General features: G+C 48.7%; 1 protein-coding gene, 1 long non-coding RNA gene and 9 other non-coding genes across 16 annotated transcripts; 3 read left to right on the plus strand and 8 right to left on the minus strand.

Annotated features, from left to right (window-relative positions):
• Window positions 1-532: 532 nt before the first annotated feature.
• Window positions 533-620, minus strand: TRNAY-GUA. The gene is given in 2 exon segments: window positions 533-568; window positions 584-620. It is a non-coding gene; the product is annotated as a tRNA-Tyr (tRNA).
• A 1,973-nt stretch (window positions 621-2,593) lies between these two features.
• On the minus strand, window positions 2,594-2,666 carry TRNAK-CUU. Its single transcript has one exon. It is a non-coding gene; the product is annotated as a tRNA-Lys (tRNA).
• Window positions 2,667-3,548: 882 nt separating this feature from the next.
• Window positions 3,549-3,620, minus strand: TRNAP-AGG. The gene has a single exon. It is a non-coding gene; the product is annotated as a tRNA-Pro (tRNA).
• A 971-nt stretch (window positions 3,621-4,591) lies between these two features.
• TRNAI-AAU lies at window positions 4,592-4,665 on the minus strand. The gene has a single exon. It is a non-coding gene; the product is annotated as a tRNA-Ile (tRNA).
• Window positions 4,666-5,166: 501 nt separating this feature from the next.
• On the minus strand, window positions 5,167-5,238 carry TRNAA-CGC. Its single transcript has one exon. It is a non-coding gene; the product is annotated as a tRNA-Ala (tRNA).
• An 801-nt stretch (window positions 5,239-6,039) lies between these two features.
• Window positions 6,040-6,112, plus strand: TRNAK-UUU. Its single transcript has one exon. It is a non-coding gene; the product is annotated as a tRNA-Lys (tRNA).
• A 3,011-nt stretch (window positions 6,113-9,123) lies between these two features.
• On the plus strand, window positions 9,124-9,802 carry LOC123816344. Of its 2 annotated transcripts, none has more exons than XR_006785264.1 (2): window positions 9,124-9,362; window positions 9,477-9,802. It is a non-coding gene; the product is annotated as an uncharacterized LOC123816344 (long non-coding RNA). The 2 variants fall into 2 exon arrangements; XR_006785263.1 differs by having other exon boundaries at window positions 9,124-9,285.
• Window positions 9,803-10,969: 1,167 nt separating this feature from the next.
• HMGN4 (high mobility group nucleosomal binding domain 4) lies at window positions 10,970-18,451 on the minus strand. Of its 5 annotated transcripts, none has more exons than XM_045835259.1 (3): window positions 18,114-18,451; window positions 16,284-16,570; window positions 10,970-12,587 (listed from the first exon to the last, which is right to left on the minus strand). In XM_045835259.1, exon 3 carries the CDS (start codon window positions 12,517-12,519, stop codon window positions 12,250-12,252), a length of 270 nt encoding a protein of 89 aa, XP_045691215.1. In that variant the 5' UTR covers window positions 12,520-12,587; window positions 16,284-16,570; window positions 18,114-18,451; the 3' UTR covers window positions 10,970-12,249. The 5 variants fall into 5 exon arrangements, with proteins under 5 accessions (XP_045691215.1, XP_045691212.1, XP_045691213.1 ...); XM_045835256.1 differs by having other exon boundaries at window positions 16,190-16,570; XM_045835257.1 differs by lacking the exon at window positions 16,284-16,570 and adding an exon at window positions 16,609-16,681.
• On the minus strand, window positions 18,382-18,454 carry TRNAV-CAC. Its single transcript has one exon. It is a non-coding gene; the product is annotated as a tRNA-Val (tRNA).
• Window positions 18,455-18,871: 417 nt separating this feature from the next.
• Window positions 18,872-18,944, minus strand: TRNAR-ACG. Its single transcript has one exon. It is a non-coding gene; the product is annotated as a tRNA-Arg (tRNA).
• Window positions 18,945-22,320: 3,376 nt separating this feature from the next.
• TRNAT-AGU lies at window positions 22,321-22,394 on the plus strand. Its single transcript has one exon. It is a non-coding gene; the product is annotated as a tRNA-Thr (tRNA).
• The last annotated feature ends 1,499 nt before the right edge of the window (window positions 22,395-23,893 follow it).

Below are 23,893 nucleotides of genomic sequence, written 5' to 3' on the forward strand. Positions count from 1 at the left end.
TCCCCAAAGCGGGTAGAAAATCGTACGCATTTTTCTACTTTTTATCCTAAAATGATTGTTTCTCTCATAGCAGTGGTTCCCAAACTTTGCAGCACGTTAAAATCACCTGGGAGCGTTTGAAACTACTAACGCAGGGGACCCGCCTGCAAAGTGTCCCGAGCAGAAGCGCTTTGTAAAATCTCCCCAGGAGATTTTGATACTCACCAACCGTTCTCACCCAGGGTTGAGAATCGCCGTCACTTAAAGGGAGCAAGGGGGCGTAGTGCCCGAGTTTCTCTCTGCCTGCGGGGCAGGGGGCATCACCAGAAAAATCCTTCCGGAGACTCAGAACTATAGGACCAGCAGGGGGCGCATGAGCCGAGGGGCCGAAGTATGACTGAGCGTATGTCTTGATTACAGTGAATAATAATGGAGAATAATGGTGTAAAAGTATTGATTCGCTGCACAATAAGGACGGTCTTAAAGAAATGCCCATTCAAGACTTAAAGAACTGAGATGGATCGGGGATGAAAAAGAACTCGAAAAAGCCAGTTCCTTCGAGCCGGATTCGAACCAGCGACCTAAGGATGTCTGAGAAGAACCACTACAGTCCTCCGCTCTACCAACTGAGCTATCGAAGGAAGCACGTCGCTCTGCTGCAAACCGCGGGTGCCAACTCTGTGCTCGCAGCAGCAGGTGCCCGCGGCCTCACGTTTCCACGTCCTGGACACGTCGGCCCTGTCCTTCAAAGACCCACAGCCGTGGACCAAGGAGAAAAGGGGAGCACCCGCTGGTCTGCAAAAAGGAAATCGGCACCATGCCCAGAAGTCCCTGTTTCCTGCCACTCTCCTTGCTCTCCCCCTCTCGCTTTTTCGTGCGCGTTCGCATTTCTTGTGCTGTAACATTTGAAAATAAGTTGCAAATATCATGACTTTCATCTTTAGATACTTCAGCGTGCATACCTATGTGTGAGGGCATCCTACATATCCCATCATTATTACACCTAGGAAAAGTATCAATAATTCCACTGTATCTAATAATCAGCTCATGGTCCAGTTTCTCCAATTATCCCAACAATATGATTTATTGTATTGATTTTGGAACCAGAACATAATTCAACACAAAGCCCCCCATTACACTGGTTATAACGTCTTCAGTAATGTAGCGACTGCGCTCCAATGCAGTCGCTTGATTGAATTAAGTTTTTCCCTTCACCGCAACCCAGACTGGGGACTCCTATTGACATTAGATTGGTGGCACTGACCTTTTGTAAGACGAGGCCGATAGTGTTTCCCGTAGGTGTAGACTTCCTGTGGAATTCTAGCCTGAATAGACAGCCACATTGTGTATTCACCATGTTAAACTGGATCAGCAGCCTCAACCAAAAGCAATGGTTTCTAAACCATCAGAGATTTAGGTTGACTATGTCTGAGATTGAGCCCAGGAATCTGAAATGTGAGAAACTCCTCAGGTGATTCACGTATACAGCCAGACCCTGGATACCCAAACTCAGGTGTTTCCACTGAATTGTCCTGAGGCCTGAAAGAACATTAATGTGTGGTTAATTGGGTTTTATCAAAGGAGAGGTATATATGTCTGCTTTTCCTACTCATTGTCGTGGGTGTTTTGATGAAACAATACAAATGAACCTACAAAAGCTTCAAAGGAATAATAAAAGAACACATTCACAGTGGGATTTTTGCAGAAGGGTGGGGAAATCTCAAAAAGCCCTGAGACCAAAATTTGAGACCAATCAATTTGACCAAAGGGGCTGATTTTCGAGTCACTGTACTAACAGCAAAATCTGCCCCTATCTGGGATAATACTGGCGAAGCACAGGGCTGAAATGGTCGGCGCCACAACCAGCATGGATTTATGTGAGCAAAAAGGGTACATGGTGGGTGCAAAGTGAACAACCATCGGTGGCTGGGCAGGGCAGTATTTTCTACAGGGTAGAAAGTTCAGAGGAGTTGGGGTAGAAATGCAGTCTGGATTTTGAAAAACAGGCTTAAGGCTTTCTATTTTATTTTGTTGACAATTGGAACCTGTCGTGGCTTGGTTGGTTCTTTTCCTTGCCAGAGGAAGGGAAGAGAGGTTGGAAAAATTTTGGGGGGTTCCTTGTGCTCCCTGGGTGTGAGTGATCAGGCAGAGAAAGGGCGTAGGAGGCAGTGGCCATAGAAAATTTGAGTCTCCATAGACATTGTTGCCTCTGGGTCTCTGCCCATCCAACTTCCCTTTGGGTGGTTTTGTCCACTTTCAGTCTCTACCTTTCCCAACATCCCTGCACCTTCTTCCCGCATTCTAGACTTTTTTGATTGGCATAGTGCTTGAGAATCATTCGAGGAGCTTAAACTACACCGAGGAAAGTCACTGCTATAGACCCAGTAAGAACACAAGTAGTAATCCTGAGAGGCGCATTCCCGCCAGGGGTCAATGAGGACACGCTGAAGAGTTACAGGGGCCTAAGTGGCTCAGCAACAGTAACCCCGTAATTCCACGCTTAAGAGTGTTGGCCTGTAAACTTGCTCATTTGACAGCGGTGACAGACCGTTTTTGGAGCTAACGGTGTATAGAGATCTAGGAGAAAAGCATTGGAAGCAAATTAAAAGCAAGCCGCCCAACGTGGGGCTCGAACCCACGACCCTGAGATTAAGAGTCTCATGCTCTACCGACTGAGCTAGCCGGGCACCTGTGAACACGGTGCTCGCATGTACTCTAACAATATCAAAACACTTTTGGAAACGCCTCAGGTTTTGCTCTATAGGCAAAATAACATGAAATTCAAAGAAGGTAAACATTCTATGACACTATTAGCGTTCATTATACCCACTTGGATTACTTTGCCCCATTTCTCACCAACCTGTAGTGTGGCAGACCACAAACACCACAGTGACCCCTGCTCTGGCATTCCCAGCGCTTCGACCTGGTAGCCAACGTGGTTGGGCACACAGTGAGGGAGGCCTCGGGTCCTGGAACCGACACAACCCCGGGCTGTCTCTGCAGCCCACCGAGGCCCTCCTCTCCTGTGTCCGTCGCCTGTCAACTTTCGCCCCTCCAGCCACCCTGTGTGGACATGGCCCTCCAGAAAATCTCTGCGGTTTTTGCCCTCCTTTCCAGGCCCCCTTTGCTTCTTTATTGTCCTTCACACGCTAGGCTGATACACACAGAGAAAAAGGGGGGTGCAATTTTATTTTAATATAAAATACCTGACAACCACTGAAATATATAGAATCCAGTGATTTTCGTATTTTTTATTTACCACTGACCGCAAACTTTTATTGAATATAATAGATGCTCAACAAACCTGACCCTTCCCAGTAAGAAACATTTGCCTTTGCAAGAGTTACTTTGCAACTGATGGAAAATTGAATACAAGCCGAAATACGAAAGTACTTGTCCCTTTTGTTAGAAGAGTTACCAAGTGACTTACTGGGATCAAGTGCAGGTGGAGCCCGGCCTGCAAATTTCTTACGTGGAGTTATAGGAGTTTAATTTCATGGAAAGGCAGCTGTCCCAGGTGTGCCGCGAGTGACGAAGAGTTACAAATGTCCAATAAGCAATAAAAACCTGGGCTCGTCCGGGATTTGAACCCGGGACCTCTCGCACCCTAAGCGAGAATCATACCCCTAGACCAACGAGCCCCCAGTCATTCTACCCCCGGAATATATTAAATATATAGTAAAATTCTGGTTTTTGCATTTCATTTGCAAAAGTGTGTAATTGTGACTGATATTTTCCTTTTCTTCCCGACCCTCGCTCCTCGTTTTTCTATTTTGAAAACCAGACTAACGCTGATCTTAGAACTTCCCCGGGTTTTCCCCCTACCCAATCCTCTAAAGACTGTATAAAACCTTATTTCTCAAAGCTCGTTGACCCATCCTTTGTAAGAAACAACCGTGCTGTTTGTTAGAAAAGCAGAAACCTTGGCCCTTTCTGTGGAGCGAGGCCCCAGAGGCTGCATTTTCGCGAGGCCCCTAAGGCCCCTGAAGCTGTAAGAGCGAGGCTGACCCGGCCTCGTTTGCATTCCCAAATCCACTTGGAGCTCTTGACTCGGTCTCAGCATTTCCCACGGAAAACAGTGAAAATAGGGAAAGTTCACTCAGCGGGATACGAAGCTGTGAGGTAGCGATTAAGTGAAGGATATGAGCTGCACGAGGAACAAGGAGGTAGATACATAACTAGGGCGCTGAAACTGCTTTGTTGGCAAATGAGGCTGACTCCACAGGCGTCACATCAGGAAATGACAGAACAGAGGGACAGGTCTGTGACAGAGGGCCAGGTAGATCCTGGAAAAAGACTGAAAGTGGGATTCCTCTGATGATCACCCCGATAGAAACGCTTCACTAGGATCGGAGTTACTGAGTCCTGCCTGCTCGCAGGGGCCCTCGTGCCACTCGCTCAAGAGTACCTGTGTCGTAGGATTTGGAGCGAAGGGTTTGGTCACTAACCCGGCGACCTTCTTTTTCCTCCTGCTGAATTTAGTATCTGCTAAGGTTACCTACTTGTCTGCTGACGCAGAGCGAACGCTGTGAGCGCTCCGCCAGCGGAGGCCCGCTTTGTGGCCTCCCTCGGAAAGTGCGTGGCGTTGTAAAAATGAAAACAGAAGTGGGACTGGCCCGTACGGGGATCGAACCCGCGACCTTGGCGTTATTAGCACCACGCTCTAACCAACTGAGCTAACCGGCCGGTCGGCAACCTGTCATTCAAAAATTTAGTAGAAGGAAACCTTAGTCTTAATTTTGCTTTTTAGCTGCCAACATTGTGGTGCATCCCAGTAGCTGAACTCGACCACACCGAGCTGGGCTTCTTTTTCCCTTGTTGGGCCTGTAGTTTCGACGCAGCAGCTAACCGGAAGATAACAATAGGCTTCCTTCTCTTTCTGTGCTCTCAAGATAAGATGATCTCTGTCCTGAAGTCCAGCCAGACACTGAAGATGGCTGTTAATTTAATGAATCCTGGGCAATTCTCCAGGTTGCCCATCTTCGGCCTCTCCATTTTCTCTTTCAATTTTGTATCAGAGATACCCCAAAATACTTTAAAGCAATCTAATTTCCTTCTCTACACAGGGAGTTCTATACATAGACGCTAATAAAACACTGTACCAGATTAACGAAGAGCAGCATTTAGCACGAAACGAGAAGGCATTTTTAAAATATAACTTCTGATTAAGTAGGTATAAAAGAAGCTTGGAGATGCCGGGGATCGAACCCGGGGCCTCATACATGCGAAGCATGCGCTCTACCACTGAGCTACATCCCCTGCCTTGCAGGCAGCCGTTTCACTCTTCTCCCCAACTTTTTAAATCCGACTTTTCCCTTCCACAATTTTAATGTTTTTTGCATGTTAAAGTTAAATTCTCCTTTATTTAGTCAGAAAACACCTTGAAATGGTTGATGGTACATTTGTCAGAATTCCAAGTGGAGAAAACCTTGCAGCCATCGGACCCTTGCCAGTGCTGAACCTGGAGACGCGCGGATGGAGCTACATGCCGGAAACCCGCCCGAGAAAACGAGAGTGGAGCTCTCCCTTACAAGCTTACTTTTTGTTTTCTTTTCTCCAAAGACAGCTGAAGCCCGGCACAAAATAAAACCGTTTCCTCTGTCCCTCATTAGCTGTCCAAAGTGCTGCGGGAAAAGGTGATTTCATGAAGCCTTTAAAGCACAGCATCGGATCGGCTTCTTTTTGAAAGTGCTCTGCTGGGGCCCAAGGGTGGAATGTTTGAGCTGCTTCTCCGGAAAGCTCAGGAACTGAAGGCCAGCGTTCTTGACCGCACTGAGTTCCATGCAGTCCAGGATGTGTTTATATGCACTATATACAGTATCTGTACATATACTATAGCCTATAGAATTCGGGCGACATTCTCATCAATGTAATAGGATTGACATCGGTCTTAAAGAAAACCCTGGTTGTGGTTGAGTTTCTATGTTTATTAGTGCTAACAAGTACTTTCTGAATGAGTACCTTTGAACAAAAATGACAGGAAAATCTTCTAAAATGACTTGCTCCTTCTAGTTCACATTAACTTAAATATAGTTAATATGAGTAACTAAACTTGTGTGAGCCCGGATAGCTCAGTCGGTAGAGCATCAGACTTTTAATCTGAGGGTCCAGGGTTCAAGTCCCTGTTCGGGCGTTCCCGTTTTACTCTCACAAAATAGAAAGAAAAAAATAGTAAGGTGCTTGGAAGCCACGGCGCAGGAAACATTTCATTTCATCTATAGTAGTAGTAAAAGTTTTAACAGTAGTCACCGTGTATCAAAGGTCAAACTTTGTTCTTTAAGAGCAACGAAAGCTTGAAACGGCTCCCTCGCTGCCTCATTACTGTGCTCGTTTCTAATCACCTGTTTCGCTCAGCCCTGCGGATGCCCAGGTAAACTGCACGTCGGTAGTGGGGCCAGTACTCACAACGCCTGGCCTGGTGGCTTCCAAATTTCTTTGGCCAGGACCAGTTTGAAGTTTAGTTTACTTCTGCACCCAGAAATACACAGGTTACAGGAGCAAAGGTTGCTTAAATTAGCACTCACTCTTCCACATGCCCTGCATTCTGCTGTTCCAGATTCTGATTCTTTAAAATGCTGGGTTCTGCCCGCCATTACATTGATTTCAGGTCCTCCTCCTTGGAAAAATACCCGGCTGTAGGGTAACCATGAAGATGAACTGTAACATGGTATAGGGCGATGGGTGCTCTGCTGAGTAACCTGCCTGCTCCACCCCTTCTCCTAAACCCGAGTCCCCTGTCCTGGAGTGACCCAAAGACTCAAGTCACCTAATGCCCGGGCACTGACATTTTCCCTGCCTTGCTTGGCAGCCCTTGACTTCACTTGGTAATTGTTCAAAGCAGAGACTTCATCCTAATGCATCCAGCAGATAACAGAAAAATTAGATTTTTTCTTGCTGTTAAAAATCGCCAAATGAGCACTAAACCAGTAGAAAAATAAAGAACATCTCCTGACTGGACCGATCAGCCAACAGGGGGGTTGAAGTTAAAATTGCTAGGAAATAAAGGATATGATATCTGTTGTGGACAGCTAACCCAAGATTCTGGAGCAGGCCTGTATAATCTATACATTCAGTTTTCTTTTTGACTCTTGCTTTATTTCCTTCCTACCTCACAGATAACATGAGAGGCCAAACACTTGCTGTAATAGTTGTTTTCTTTTCCTCCTTAGTTCTAACTGTAAAGATAAATCTTTAATTGACTGCCCTCAGATATTGCCTCCTGGTTCAAATCTATTTTTCAAGTTGTACTTAGCATTTTACTATTACAGAAAATTTTGCTGTTACAAATTTTTGTTCGTTCTGCACAGCTTTGTGTTAGAAAGACACCCCTCTGTTAATGGTTACTCAACATTTTTTAGGTAATCACTAAGGTCTATGAGACTTCATAATGAGAAACTTCCAGAAACTACAGAAGAAACAAGCAAACGAAAGAACAAAAACGACAAAAAAAGAAAAGAAAGAAAATACAGAAGACGCATGACTGCCCCTAAAGAAACGTGACAGTCAAGCTTTCCTCTGTTCTGGCGCTCTCGTTGCTCACACGTGGGCTCAGGCTCCGAAAAACCCACTTTTCCTCCTACATGGGACATGACCCTCCATGACGAGCCTTCCTGGTGACGAGACCTACGATGTCATGATTTGCCCAAGATAAGCCACCTGCCAATGGAGAACTAATGCTGCTTTAATAACTGATGAGTGCTGCTTTCCAATAATTGATCAGTGAGATTTTCAAGGAAAAATCTTATTCAAAAGTGGAGGAGAATGTAAAAATAATACAAACGGAGCCACTTCAAAATGGAGTCGTTTTGCAACTACCTTGCACGTCTTATGCCTCAAACCTTTGGACATTAAAACAGGACAACACACTCTTAGGTCTAGGTCCAAATCAACACTGGGCCCCAAAGAACTGTTTGCAAGGAAGACGAGGAAGCAGATATAATGGCAACTGGATTAATGATTACTGAACTGGAAATTAAAAGCACTGTTTGGAATAAACATCCCTATTTAGCTTACCTGGACCAATAGCAACACCTTCCTTCTATTGATATATCAATAATTGTTCCCCTTCCCTTTCTCATACACAGCCCTTGCCTTTGTCTCCTAACGAGAACACTATCTGGGCTTCTGCCTGAACTGGCGCGTCCAAAATAGCGATTCTTATTGAGTTTAAATAAATACTTGTTGACTCTCACTCTGGCCTTTTACTTTTAGGATAACATACCTGAATTGATGGGCTGAACTCAATTTATCTTTGTCCCAACGCAGCACTTCATGTAATCAACCCCATCGTGTCACCTAAAAGAAATTTCAGCAGGTGCAAAAACAGTAATAATAAAATTACTAATATCTACATTGTGGAGGAGGGGCTTTCCGTGTGATGGGCACCGTGTTAAGCATTTTTGCAGAGATTAACCTGGGGACCAGTGAACTTGGATGAGAAAAGATTAAAAAATTATATCTTTAAAATCTCTAACCTCTGAAATTTAGCATATCCTTCACGTATAAATGTACAAATTACAGTCGGAAGAGTAGTACCTGTGGCTTTGTCACATACACAAAAAAACGCAGATATTATCATGTCACAACACAGTTGTTACAAATTATCTCCTACTTAACTATTTTTAAAAGACAGATGTCCAAAGAAGGGTCTTGATGTTGAATTTTTAATGCATTACACTAATGAAGGTGCACACATATGACTATATTGCAAATTACACTATCTCGTAGTATAATTGGTTTTCTTTGTTACCTATGTCTTGATTTTTGTTGCTTTTTAAACTATAGTCTAGCGAAGGGCTCCATGCCCCGCCCCGAGGCGACCTCCTGGTTGCTGGCAGTCCCCTTTCCCCCGACTTTCTCTAAAACGGACGTGGGGTGAGGGCCCGGCACCGAAACCCAAGCCCGGTGTGCGAGGGCCCGGAGGGGCCGGATGACCGCAGGGACCAGAGGGACAATCCAGGGAGGGAACTTCACGCTCACAGCCTCCCCGCCGCCTGGGAATCCGCCTGCAATCCAGGCCCGCGGGCGCGCGGGGCACCGAGAAGACGGTCCTCCGAACGTCCCAGAGGGGCCCGGAAGTGCGTCCGCGCGGCGCGGCGTGCCCTGCAAAACTTCCGGGAAGCTGTCAACCGTCTCCCGAGTGACCAGGCCCGGGGAGCCGCTGGAGGCTGTAGCAGGGGAGTGCTGTCTGTTTTACGGGACCGCTGTGAGCACAGCTGAGAAGGAGCGAAGCGAGAAGGCGGCTGCGGGGGAGTATGTCCCTGGTCTTCCTCCCAGCCCTCCCAGGACCAAGGCCTCCTTTGGAGGGTAATGTGATTACTGAGAGTTCTGGATCGCCAGGCTGTTCAAGTCAGACCCAGATTCTCAAGGTGTTTGTGAACCAGGTTGTTGGTTCGTGACTTTACAGAAAGGAATGTAAACGCCTAATGGATCGGAAAAGTGGGCGGGCGTGTTTAAAGGCGGACTTAGGATTCCTAAGTTGCTCTTTCCCGCTTCAGGAGTGTACAGAAACTGTCCCTCTGACCTCATGTTGCGGGAGACGCACCGGCGCAGTGAATTCCCGCCATTTTCCTCCTGGAGTTTGTCCTCTCGTGCTCTTCGTCATTGGAAATCATCACTGTTTAGCTTGTAGAGTATTTTTACTACATGCATTTGAAGTGAAAGGGGGATAGTAATACTGAATTCATACTCATGAAGATAAAACCATGCGTGTAAATCATTGGGCAGACACAGTCTGGCAAACACAAGAAATACTGTAAAACTAATATAACTTGGTTGTGCATTTTAATTATTGCCTTAACCATTTATTAAACAACTTCCGTGCGGCATGTTCACATCCTTGCAAGTGTCATTACTTGTACAAGAAGCCTTTCCCCCACTCCTTGCTTGACCAACTTCTGTTTGTTTTCGTTTTGCAGTTTTTGTGTCAGAATGCCCCCCGGAAGCCCTCCCTAAAACCTGTCAATCTCTGGCCTCCGAGTTAGGCCTGTTGCGCACTCACAACAGGAAACGCACAGCTATATGTGGTATCTATCACTTGACTTTGGACTTTGAAAATAGAGAATGCTTATTTTTAATCCTAATCTGTTTGGCAAAAAAGCACAGAGAAATGTTTGCTCATAGAAAAAAATGGAATGGGCATCATGGAGCAGAAGGATGGTGACACAAAGCAATGAAGTAGGATATCCGGCAATTTAGTTGTGACCGTCTGCTAACGGGTGCTCCTCCTTTCACTCTTTCCCGCTCACAGCCTGCAGCCAGTGCCTCAGCCACACAGCCGGTAGACCGCCACTTCTCTGTTCAAAATTCTGAAGGCATCCCTCCTCAGAGAGAAACCACAGCCTGGAGAGGCACCCGTTTTCTGGCCCCTGCTCATGTCTGCATTCGTGTGAACTGTCACCCTTGCCCTCACTCCAGTTCAGCCACTCGTGCCTCCCAGTTCCTCCTCAGCACGTCTGTTCCACCCACCTCTGCATTTCCCATTCTCTTGGCTGGAGCTTTCCCCTCAGTCACATCTCTTGTTCCCCTACTTCACTAAGTGCTCTGTGGAAATATCACCTAACCACCCTATTTAAGTTGTATTGATTTCCACTTTTTTTTTTACCTAAGTACCCCGTCCCATAAATGTGTGTGTTCTCTATCTCACCCACCCCCATTAGAATATGAGCTTGGTGAAGGCAGAGACTTGGTTTGCTGTGCCCCCTCCCCTCTCCCTGGGCACTTGGACAAGTCTAGCATTGGAAAAAGGAAAGATGGTATAAGGTGGTGAAGAAACGAAGTTATTTGCATGTACAGAATCTATGGTCGTCTATGTAGAACACCCACAAGAATATACAAACATAAAAACTGATGAGAATTCAGCAAGGTTGCTGGATACAAAAATCAACTTTAGCTAAAAACAAAATGCAGTAACTACAAATATACTGTATGAAATAGAATTTAAAAAGTACATGTAGAGTCCCTAAGAAATATCAATAAAATAAGACATTTATGGAGAAAATTATAAAACTTTATTGAAAGAAGTTAAAGATCTTAAATAAATGGGTTCATAGATTGAAAGACTCAACATTGCAATCTATAAATTCAGTACAAACCCAATAAAATTCCAACACTTTCTTGTTTGGTTTGATTAACAACTTGTCAGTCTAGCTAAGCATGGCCAAATAGTCCTGAGGAAGAAAACTTTGGTGGAGGTGTAGGGGATGGAAGTTGGATTTGTCCTGAGATATCAAGGTCAGTTTCTAAACTTGTAGTACCCAGGACTGTAGCACTGCCAGGGGTTAGGCAAAGTGCCTGCATCATGAGTCAGAATAGAACCCCCCCACCCCCCCCAGAAACTTGATTTATGAAAGAGCCAGTGCTACAAATCAGTGAGGGATGGATAAACTTTTCAAAAAATGGTACCGGGACAAACACATCCATACGGAAAAAATACGATGCTGAACTTCTATCTCATACATTTCACAAAAATCAGTTCAGGAAAGACGCAAGGTAAATGTGAAAAAACTATACAACCTTCACAGGCTGTAAGAAATATGCGTTTGGGTAGGAAATGATCCCCTCCCATTGCCAATTTGTATCCAACTTTTTCATATACTTAAAAAAACAAAAAGTTACTTCCAGCAAAATCTGAGTAACAATTTATAAAATTTTACAACTTCCAAAATCCCTTCCTCAAAAGTCAACGACCTCTTCTGTTGCTGCTTTGAACAGGAAACGTTTCGGAAGGGACAGACATTTTGTATGAGGCACATAGCAGATTTTCACAGGTCAGCTCTGACCTAGACAAAACACCTGAAATCTGCAGGATCCACAAACCAGACAGAAATCTTGGATCTTCTGAGCAACACCATCTCGATGTCCTGCCAGAAATCCTGGACATGCGACCCCACACCGCCAGTTGCAGGGGTGCCACGGCCACTTCACGGGTCTCGTTTCAGGACACCAGGTCCATGCCGATGGCACTGGGAAAGAAGACAGGACGTCTGACTTCCCCGCAGTGCGAGGCTTTTGAGCAAAAGTGGCTGACATGTGCATGGAACCAAGAAAAACCTTCAAAAGCAAGGACAGAAAATCCTACTTCCCCCATTTCAATCGAGCTCCTAAACACTCTATTAGTGGCATTTGCCCTATCCACAAGAGACAGCCACAGTGTCTTGTGTGCTAACAGCGTAATTTAAAAAAACCCTACATTTTAATAAAACAGATTTTAAAAATAGCATTTCAGACGGTGGAGTCATTAGAAGTACAGAACTATTTAAAACGTCCGCTTCACTTGTCCCCGGTGCCTTCTGCTCTCTGTGACTGGGATGCGGCGGCATCTCGGCTTCTCCCAGGGTTGTCACCATCCTTGCCACCACCTGCTTTCCCCTTTTTTCCTTTGGGCAGCTTCTCCCCCTTCTGTGCAGGGGCCTTTTTAGGCCTGGGCTCTGGTTTTGGAGGAGCAGGCTTAGCAGACAGCCGAGCCGACCTTCTCTGCGGCTCATCCTTCACTTTCACTTTGTCACCTTTGGCGTCTCCTTTTGCCTTTCTCTTGGGCATGGCGGCTGCAGCGCTGCGCCGGTGGCTCTGCTAGTCCAGGGGGTTCTTCTGTCTTCCTCACACTGCGCCTAGAGTTTAACAAGACACAAAAAGTGTAAACCATAAAGGGAAAGACTGACAACATTCAATTTGATTATATGAAAATTAATAATTTGGCCCTGGCTGGTGTGGTTCACTGGACTGAGTGCCGAGCTGAGAACCAATGGGTGGCCAGTTCAATTCCCAGTGAGGGCACATGCCTGGATTGTGGGCTAGGTCCCCAGTAGGGGGTACCCAAGAGGTAACCATAACTTTCTCTCCCTCTCTTTCACCCTCCCCCTCTATAAAATAAATAAGTAAATAATTTAAAAATTAATAACTTGTGTATATAAAAAAGACAGCATAAAATATAAAAAATAAGTTAAAAGCTGAGCAAAGATATTTGTTACACATATAACTGATGAAGGATTAGAATCCAGAATATATAAAGAATTCCTACAGATCCACGAGGAAAGGACAAAATGAGAATTTAAAAACAATGGGTAACTTCTGGCCAAGATGGGGGCACAGGTGGAAGCACCGTACCTCCACGCACAACCAAGATTGGAACAACAACAATTTAGAAATAGAATAACATCCAGAACTGACAGAAAATTGACCTGAATGGAAGTCGGACAACCAAGGAGCTGAAATAGACCTTTTCATCCAGACCGGTAGGAGGGGCGGAGACGAGCAGCCAGGCGCGGAGAGCAGAGAGAGTTGGGTGTGTAAGGCATCCGCGGCACGTAAGACCACAGCAGACTGACCCTGAGTGCGCAAGTGGCAGCTGGCAGACCCCAACTGAGGGGTGGCAACCGGCAGACCCAGTGAGGCCGCGATTGTAAAGCAAGGCAGTGTGCGAAACCCAGGATCCCAGCACTGGGAAAGAGAGCCTGGGGGCACTGATTGAGGACACCTGTGGGAATTGAGGTGCATGCAGAGACACCCAGCCTCACAGGAGAGGTCCTTGGAAGGTCCCACGGTGGGCAGAGGCCCACCCACATGGGAATTGGAACCAGAGGGGCCCAGTTTGCTTGGGGGAAGCAGCAGAAGGGACTGAGGTCCCACAGAGAATGGAGCAACTGCCATTGTTCCCTCTGGACCCCACCCCCACATACAACGTCACAACCCAGCGACTGGGGTGCCCAGCCCTGGTGAACACCTAAGGCTCCACCCCTCACTGTAACAGGCAAGTCAAAACCAAAAAGAGAGAGAGAGAGAGAGAGAGAGAGATGGCTGAAATAGAAGAACAAATCAAAGCCCCAGAATCCATCCTTTTAAGTGACCGAGAGATAGCCAACCTATCAGATGCACAGTTCAAAACACTGGTGATTAGGAAGCTCACAGAATTGGTTGATTTTGGTTGCAAATTAGATGAGCAAATGCAGGCTACGATAAGAGAAATGAAGGAAAATACATAGGGAACCAACAGTGATGGGAAGGAAACTGGGACTCAAAACAATAGAGTGGACCAGAAGGAAGAAAGAAACAACCAAACAGAAAAGAATGGAGAAATAAGAATTAAAAAAACGAGGAGCTTAGGAACCTCCAGGTCATCTTTAAAATTTCCAACATTCGAATTATAGGGGTACCAGAAGAGAAGAGGTAGAGCAAAAAGTGGAAAAGTTATTTGAACAAATAGTAAAGGAGAACTTCCCCATTCTGGCAAAGGAAATAGACTTCCAGGAAGTCCAGGAAGCTCACAGTCCCAAAGCAGTTGGACCCAAGAAGAAACACACCAAGGCACATCATAATTACATTAGCCAAGGAAAAATGGAGGAGAGAATCCTAGAAGCAGCAAGAGATAAGGGGACAGTAACCTACAAAGGGGTTCCCATCAGACTGTCAGCTGATTTCTCAAAAGAGACCTTACAGGCAAGAAGGGGCTGGAAAGAAGTATTCCAAGTCATAAAAGGCAAGGACCTACATCCCAGACTGCTCTATCCAGGAAAGCTTTCATTTAGAATGGAAGGGCAGATAAAGTGCTTCTCAGATAAGATCAAGTTAAAGGAGTTCATCATCACCAAGCCCTTATTTTATGAAATGTTAAAGGGACTTATCTAAGAAAAGAAGATAAAAAAAATACATGTATAGTAAAATGACAGCAAACTCACAATTATTAACAACCACATCTAAAACAAAACCAAAAGAAACTAAGCAAACAACTAGAACAGGAACAGAACCACAGAAATGGAGATCACATGGAGGGTTAGCAACAGGGGAGTGGGAGGAGGAAAGAGGGGGAAAAGGTACAGAGAATAAGTAGCATAGATGGTAGGTAGAAAATAGACAGGGGGAGGGTAAGAATAGTATGAGAAATGTAGAAGCCAAAGAACTTATAACTATGACGCATGGACATGAACTAAAGGGGGAGAATGTGGGTGGGAGGGGGTGTGCAGGATGGAGGGGAGTGAAGGGGGAAATGAGACAAATGTAATAGCATAATCAATAAAATATATTTAAAAACATTGGGGTGCAGATATCTGTTCAGAATAGTGATTTCACTTAGTTCAAATTCATTTGGCCTTTAAAAAATTTTCCAAAATGGGTTTTAATCAAACTTTATATACAAACTGTTGTACAATTATTTTTATGTGGCCTCTTAATAAAGTTCGCCAGCCCATGCTCAGCCAGCCCACCACCCCCCAAAAACAACAACAACAACAAAAAACAATGGGCAAAGTGTTAAGCACTTCTTAGAAAAAGCAGGAATAGTAAGTACACAAAAATATGCTCATTGTCCTTGGCAATATGGGATAATGCATTCTAAAATGGTAGGATATATTTACATCCATCAAATTGGAAAAAAAATTATTTCATCTCTGAATTGCTCCAGAAGGTTGTGTGTGTACATGTCTGTGTGTGTTTTGGAAGAGGAGTTTGCTGACCTCACCACCTAGATATAGTGAGCAAACATGGTGTTTTTTGAGAAAAGTTAGATTTCATTTTTATGTTTCTTGGTCAACAAGAGCAACCACCAGAAATGGTACTAAAACATCAAATTATCTACTTTTCTCCCCCATATTTTTAATTTAACGAGAACTTCTGGAAAATTTGCATTTTCCCTCCTTGTAAAGGGAGAGGTGAGATTTGTACAGAGAGGGAAGGACCAAAGCTGGGTGTGCCTTGAGTGCGTCACGATTTCCTTTGGCGCCTTATGAGGAACTCTGGGAACAGGGGTTAAGATTGAGGAGAAACGGTTCTGTTCTCGCGTTGCACAGCTCTCACTGAGAAGCTTGTGTGGAATTCCCTGGGCGCCCCCTGCTCTTCCCTCACTGTGCTCCCTGCTCCCCTCAGCTCTTTCACGGTCTGCTCGCCCTGTCGCGTCTCAGCTCCGCAAAAGTCAAACCTCTGCGCAAAGGGAAACTCGGCTCTTGGAGCCAAGGGAGAGCTGGCTTGTGAGGAAAGAAGTCCCTATTCCTGGTTCCTGACTGGTGTCCTCATGCAAATGAAGACTTTAAATTTTTACATTTTGATTGGTTCAAGACACTGTTTTTGGTCAGAGTAAAGGTGCTGATTGGCTGCAGAAAGCCTCAGTCCTAGTGGCTGTAATAGGATTCTAGGAACTCCTTTATAAAGATGGCTCAGCGGGAAGAAACGTGTGCCGGCAGCCAGAGGCAGGCTGCTCAGCAAGGGGAAAAGGGGAAGGTACCTGTGCGGAAATGGCTGCTAGGTTCTTTCCTTTTTTTCTTTCCTTTCCCTTTCCTCTTTTTCCTTTTTTTTTCTTCCTTCTTTCTTTTGCTTACAATTTTAGCTCAGTTTGCCGCCGGGGCCCTTCTTAGTAGGTGTCTTCTTTATCACAATTCACAGAGTGAGCTTTTGCTTCACAGCACTGTGTGCCATTCTCCGTCCATCTTACTCCAAACGTGTTTGCCACCCATTCCTGGTGTGGAAATGCTCACAGCCTGTTCTTGGTTCGGTCGGTGTTCTTTATGTTAGATTCCCTTCTCAACAGGGGCCACGATCATTAAAGCACAGCAGGTGACAATAAAGATAAGTTCAAGGCAAACAGGCCACTGGCTAGATGCTGTACCTGAGTATAAGAAAAGTGATTAGCTTCTTGAAACTCACCTTTAGGGAACTTATCAGGAGATCGGGTGGCTGCTAACTTTCCAGAGACCCTACCGATACATTATTTGTGTACCTGTAGGAGACAGATACACAAAATAATGAAAAAGGGCCATTGGATAAAAAAATGATTTTATTTCCAGGAAGGCCTCAGAGTGATTCGGGAGGGCAGGAGGTTACACGGTGTCAGTGAGTCCCCTGCTTTTCAAAGGACATGTCAGGCAAGGCCGCATTGCGAGTTCCCATTTGGAGGGTTAGAGAGCGCGTTGGGAACCCAAGGGACTCTGCCCTGACGCTCTTCTCCACGTCCTGGGGCGCGCGAGAGGGCGCTGCGCAGTCACAGAGTCCCGGGAGCTCTCTGGAGTTGCGCCTGGACGAGTTCCCGGGAAGTTCGGCTCACAGCCGGCGCGGGCCCCTCGGATCGCCCACGTTCCTCTCGGGGCGCGCAGACCCATGGTTCATCCACGAAACCGCGTGTCTGGGGGTGGACGGGGAGACCCCTCCGTCCTGCCGCCCAGGACCGCGCTGCTGCACTAAAGCTCCTGTTAAACTCATCAGCCAGCAAGCTGGACTTGGGTCCCTTCTGTGCTGGCGGCCGCTGGGCGCTCGCGGGGCTGACCACACAGGGGATGGGGACCACGCGGAAGGTGGGCCGGGGCGGGTCTCACGTGCGCTGAGCCACAGGCGTGGAAAAAGCAGCCACCGCGTGCGCCGCTCTGCTCTGACACGCGGGGAAGGCGGAGGGGACACCCTCCGGCCCCGGCCGGCCCCCGGGCCCTGCCCCCTGAGCGGCGCAGACCCGGCTGCGAACAAAACTACCGCGGACACACGGGAACCGAGCGCGGGCCCCAGCTCACTGTCTGGCTAACGAGGGGCCCCGCGAGGGGAAAAACACGGGCCTCGGGCCTGAGGGCGGCACGGCCACGGCGCGCGGAGCCCAGCAGCCCGGCTAGCCACAGGGAGCGGGGCTTTAGGGACCGAGTGCCCTTTCCTTATCGCCATAAACGCGTCGCCAACGCCCCGTTCACGCCAGGCACCGAGGGAACCCGAGCAACGTGACCTGAGCGACTGCCTCCGGCCCCTGGACACAGGGGTGGCAACCCCGGCGGGGAACACACCGCGTCTAAGGCCAGGGCCCCGGGCCCCACAGCGCCGCGGCCCCACCCGCCCCGCAGGAACGCGTCCGACGACCCCGCTCACGCGGCCGCCGGCCGGGTGCCCCACAGGTCAAGGCCAAGCGGGGCGCAGTCCTGCCGCAAACAGGCGCGGCGGCTGGCCCGTCCCTGACCTTCGGGGTCTTCCCGCCTGGAGGGGAGCGCAGGCCAAGGGGAGGACGCCTGGGCCCGTCGGGGTCCCCTCGGAGGGTGGCCCACGGGGGACGGCTCGAGCCCGCAGGCGGAGGGACCGCCCGCCGCGACCTCCCCGCCGGGGCGGCCGGGGCGGCCCGGGCGCCGCCGACCCCGCCGTCCCAGGTCACGACAGGAGGCGCCCGGAGGCCCCGCACTCACCGAGTGTCCAGGCCGTCCCCTCGCGGGTGGGCGGCCGGAGATCCGCGGGCAGGAAGGCCGCGAGCTGGGGATGCGCTTCCGGGGCCCGGGCCGCGTCTCCCCTCCTGCGCCGGCCCGACTCCGCACCCGCGTCAGCACCACAGCCCCGGGCGTGCAGGCAGGAGGAGGGTGCAGGTGTTTGTGAGGGCGTGAAATTTAAAAAATTAAGCGAAATCGTTTTTTAGGAATTTCATTCCGAGCGTGGGGAAAAAGAAAAGAGACCACCGGCTGTTTCCGCCCGGTTTCGAACCGGGGACCTTTCGCGTGTGAGGCGAACGTGATAACCACTACACTACGGAAACGCTGCCAAAAGCGCCGCCGGGATCTCCCTCTTCACCTCACGAACTCCGCCCTCCTGCCTAACGCGCCAGGCTCGCCGTGTGCGCCTGCGCACGTCAACCCCCGCTCCCAACCCTCCTGCTTACACCGGAAATGATCGGATCCGGGAAAACAAAAGAGAGGCTCCGGTCTTTGTGACTGACCCTTCATTATTACCGGGGTCCCCCAACCTGAATCTCCACATCTTAATTGCTTCCCCTTTGACTGAGGCTCCTTCACCCCCGCCACCCTTCGCCGGGGTGCATGGCTGCGGGCGCACCGCGGGGACGGCGCCGGGACCGGCTGCGCGAGGAGGCTCCCGCCCCGGCTGCGGCGCCTTTTTCCCCCGGCGAGCTCCTCCGGGGTCCGCAGAGAAGGAAGTAAAATGAAGCTGCGTCCGCCGAGCCAGCCAGGAGTCGAACCTGGAATCTTCTGATCCGTAGTCAGACGCGTTATCCATTGCGCCACTGGCCCATGCGAGGACTCGCTGGCGACGTGTTTTCTTCATCAGAAACCAGACGGCGGGCGCGCCCGTCGGAGGCCGGACGGCGGCGCCCTTTCCCCGCCGAGCCTGCGGGCCCGCCGGAGCCGGGTCTCCGCACCCCCGGGTCCGCGGCCCTGGCAGACGTGCGCCCGCTCTCCCGGTCACACCAGCCCCTGGCCCTGCGAACGGAAAAGGGCCCAGTAATAAATCAGTGACAGGCAGTAACCTTACGCGGTGATCTGATCACAAGCTCCTGACAGGGCGGGCCGTGGGGGTGAGTCGCGCCCGGTCTAGGATTCTTTACTACAAGGGTATTTTCGCCTTAAGCAGACTTTGTCCATGGTCCTTGTGCGTCTGAGTTTACACTCATCTGAAACGCCAAAAGTAATTCTCTCCCTCCGGCCCCTGGGAGGCGAAACCAGCCTCCAGGGAGTACACGGCCGTGTTAACTCGCCTGCATCTCGTTTTCTCCCACCTTCTCTCCCTTGTTCCCAATGCAGACAACCTATAAAACTGTCATTCTCCAGAGCATCTGAGATCTTGCTTCCCCGTGTGTCAGTTTGTCTCAAACTCATAAAAATTCGCTACAGCTTGCGATTGTTCGGGCTGGGGTTCCTTTCTCGGCAGAGGAGGCAGCCCAGTCCCTCTTCGCCCCAGCATCACCTCCCTCCGTCCTGCACCATCTGACCCATATTTACGGCTCAGTAAGTAAAATAATGCTGGTGAGAGCTTGGAGAAAAACGAAGCAAAACTTCGTGGAGAAATAGAAAAGCCCAGCAGGGAAGATATGGACGACAGACTAATGATCTGCATTACAGATATTGGGGAGCAGAGCGATCTGGGAGCGGCTTAATCCTCAGGGAAAGGCCTGAAAGTGGGAGCCAGCTTAGGCCAGTCCAGTAACGTGAGGGGCCAGTGCTGAGTGGACAGGGGCAGCAGCCTTGGGACAGGACCTGGGCCTCGCAGGCCTGTGTAAGGACTTGGGCTGCTACTCTAGGAAACTGGAAGCCATTGTAGAGTTGCACGATCTGACTTTCTTGTCTCTTCTTGGGTCGTTAAGAGAAGTTATTTTTTAAAATTTACTAAGCAAGACTGAGCTAAGCACCCTCTCTGCCTGCGACCTACATCTCAGAACAGGACACCTTGGAAAACAGCTGGCACACACATGAATGCTCACTTGTTTACTTGCCCAGGAAACCCAGAAGTGTTTCTTGCATGTGCGTTTCAGCCTCTCCACGTTTCTGAGGAGGAAGCATTATTCCCAGGCCCCAGGAGCGCAGTGAATCACGCGAGAGGTACTAAACAGATGGGGTAAACCTACCTGACACCGAGAACGGATACACTGAGATTAGAGAATACTTGTCTTCAGTTGGTGAGGTCGCCACAGTCCTTACGAAAAATACTCGTGTTCCTGCTCTTACTAAGGTGGACCTAGTCATGGTTTCTTCTCTGGACCACAGCACAGGAGTCATCTGTCCAGGTTTTGTTCTGTCCCGAAGGGCAGTTTGGTGGTTATGGACTCCATTCTGGAATAATAGTTTTAACTATGCATAAAAAGATGAATCCATAAGATTTCAGAAGGAAACCAAATATATTGAAATATGCTCTTAAAATATTAAAAATTATGGTACAGTAATATTTGTGCTCCTTTACTAATGCACTAAATGACAAGACCAGTAGAACATCTGATAAATACTGAAATTTCAAAGCAGTAATGAGCATAATGATATTTTAAGAAATTTGGGACGTCAAATTTGGAAGAAAATATTTGTGATTTCCAAGAGTGGTAAAGTAAAAACTGCTAAAATACACCTGTGATTTGTTGCCTATATTCATAATGGAAGAAAACACAAAATTTCAGTGATTACTTGTTAAGTAGTCAATATTATATTTTCCCATCGAAGTTCATGAACTACTCCATTTTCATTTTCTTTCCCAAGCAAATGGAAAATGGCACTGTTGGCCACTCCCACGTTTCTTTACATTGTTGCCAGAGTCTGTGACTCAGAGATCGGTGCCTTCTCCAAGGTCAAGTGTGTGGAACAAAGCCAGGACGAGAGGCCTTTCCCTGGCCCTTGACGGTCACACTGGGTACTGAGTAGTAGATAGTGTCCATGCCCAGATTTCTGGAAGTGATTGTTCTAAGTCTCAACTTTCTCCCAAGACTTGCCTGGGGCTTGTTAAACAACTTTGACTTCCCAGAATTTCTGGGCCAATTTTGACAGCTGCCAGTCAAAGGAAAAACGCAAACCAGATACAGCAGGTTCTGCTGTCTTTCTGAAAGTCTGCCACAGTTTGGCCAAAGCCATACTGGCTCCAAGCACGTTGATGATATGATGGCTCATCTTATAATATTAAAGAAATAGGTGCTTATTTCATGGCGTTTCAAACCAACCGTGTGTTGAGTTCACTGACTCCCAAATTTTAACAAAAATAAATCCAGCAGAGTCACACAGCCCCCACTCATGTAGGTAGGCAGAAGTAAGTGCCTTATAGTGTTTCAGAGAAATCCTTCAAATATTGGTACAGTTGATTTCAGCATTATCACCCTAACAACAGATATCAAGCAAGACCTGCAATCATAATTACAGGCCTTATCAGGGAAGATACTTTCGCAGCTCCGGCGCCAAGTTGTAAACTGTTTGGAGTTTCACTGAAGCCATTTGTTCAAATTATATTCCCAAGGACAGGTTTACTTTACAGAGCACAGAATGAATCGGGAACAGTTATGAATCCTTACACAAGCCCCCATAACAAAGTAGAAATTCTTGCGAAAGCTCTCAGTGTGTCATCTCATCAAAAACAGACCCCTTGACAAGAAAGCGTCTCTCCCTCCGGGGCTGCAGAGGAGAGGGGATCGCTCTTCCATTTCTTTCCAAGACTAGGTTTTAATTGGCAAGCCTTGTATGTTCAAGGTGCAACGCTGCAATTGCATCGGTTAACAGGATAAGCTAGAGGCAGGCATTCGGAAAGCAAATACACGCAAAGGCTTGTGGTAAGGAATGGCTGGAATTTTAATTAAAAACCGTGACATAGAGAATATAGAGCTTGCTTCCTGCACGGCCCAGTTCTAGGGGCTGGAAGTGTCCTACTGTCCAGGTGTCACGGTGTCACACGACCCGGAGGCGTGTCCCCGAATGAGTGTGACTGGTCCTCTCTTCCCACGCCCACCCCGCGCCGAGGAGGCTGTTGTCCTGCAGCTGCGCGGCTTCTTGGGTCTGCCGGGGCGAGGGGGAGGTTCATCTTCAGAGTCTGGGGAAGCCGCCGGGCTGCTCCTGACTCTCGTGCGGGAGGACAAATCAGCCCACCGAACAAAAGCAACGCTCTTCCTCTTTCCTCATCGATTTGGACAGGCGCCGGCGTGCCGGCTCCGTGGCTTAGCTGGTTAAAGCGCCTGTCTAGTAAACAGGAGATCCTGGGTTCGAATCCCAGCGGGGCCTTTTTGTGGCTTTTCCCCTTCCCGCGGAGGGGATGGACGATCGCACTGCAATCTGAAGGGCACCTTTCCCCATGGAGTTTCACAGCAACGTTTTACGCGGGGCTGCAGATGGTTATTATTTACAAGAACAGGATTCGAAGAGGAGTAGTTCTTTTGAAGGAAACTTCCATCCTCCCTGTTCTTGTATATTTGTGCCACACACATCTTTTCCGCAAGCACAAAAGGAACCGGGGAAAGCGGAAGGCAGAGCCGCCCGAGTTACACGACCAGCAGCATCGCAATCCCCGGCGCGGTGCCGTTCCCGAGGAACCCCCGGCGGACGCCCTGCCGCAGGCCCAGGCAGCGTTCCCCCTGCAGGCAGGGGCGCTGCGGAGCAGGCCGCAGCACCCGGGCCGAGCAGCCGCCGAAGCGACCCCAGACCTCAACATACCCGTAGGGGGCGGGGGTCTTGCTGCTGGTTCTGACTTTATCTAGCTGTGCGCTAAAGACTGAATGGATATTACACTGCAGTAAATAGTTTTAAGAAGAAAGCAAAAGGATGAATAGTTTCTGTGTCTAGTACACCCGGAAAGAGGGCGCCTGACACCAGGCTTCCAGCAACTTCTGGGGCCATCCCTGGGAGGTTTCTGAAATCACAGCGTCACGGATTCTGCCTCGGGTGAGGCAGGCAGGCTTTGGCCAAGCGTTTGGCCGGGTGACACTTCTTCACGAGATCCAGAAGCAAAGCCAGGATTACTAAGATAACTCCCCCAGGGCACTGGCACTTGGCGCCAGCCCGAGGGGGCCTCCAGGCTCGTCAGACGAGGTCTGGGGCGGGCGGGGGGCGGGGGCGCCCAGGCCCGAGGCCACAGCTGGGGAAAGGAAGGGCACAGGTGTTTCCGAGGAGCCTGTGCCAGCTCAGTGCCGTGCCTGGCGACCGTTTTCCTCGAAGGGGAAAAGGGAAGGGGAGGGGAGTCGGCTGATTAAAATCTGGGACCGGTTTCCTTTCTGTTCTCAGCGCGGGGTCCCTGTGGCAGCCGGGTCTGTTCCAGGTGAGGTTTCACACTCACATTTCAGGGTACACATTACACGTTAAACCAGCAAAGCAACTGCCTGAGGTTCCCCAGTATTTTAAAGAACGTCTGGGCTTTGTTTCCCTTCGGCTTTCTAAAAGCACAAGTTGAACACAAACGAGTACTTTTAAAGCAGGGATAAACTGTGTCCCCCTCCCAGGGATCCAGTGTGGGTGTGTGGCACGCTGGGGGGCAGTGTGGGGTGAACGAGTTTGAGGCAGGATGAGGAAAGGGCCTGGAGACTCACGTGCCGTCCCTCTGGGCAACAGAGCTGGTTAAATGTTGGTCAGGTCAGAGCTGCTGGGCAACCAGCTGCTCCTGATCCCCGCTTGGGGCAAAGCAGGAGAAACAGGGCGTCTGGCTGAACCACGAGGACCTTCAACAGCGGTTTCCAAAGATCACCCAAGTTTGTTTCCCAGTTACAAGGAATCACCACTAAAACTTCCCC

Source organism: Phyllostomus hastatus, unplaced genomic scaffold (genome assembly GCF_019186645.2).
Source record: "Phyllostomus hastatus isolate PE091 unplaced genomic scaffold, TTU_PhHast_1.1 phas_contig_2045, whole genome shotgun sequence".
Taxonomy (NCBI): domain Eukaryota; kingdom Metazoa; phylum Chordata; class Mammalia; order Chiroptera; family Phyllostomidae; genus Phyllostomus; species Phyllostomus hastatus.

Excerpts from the sequence above, each read along its gene's own strand:
- HMGN4 (XM_045835261.1), bottom strand. The coding sequence starts at position 12,519 with ATGCCCAAGAGAAAGGCAAAAGGAGACGCCAAAGGTGACAAAGTGAAA.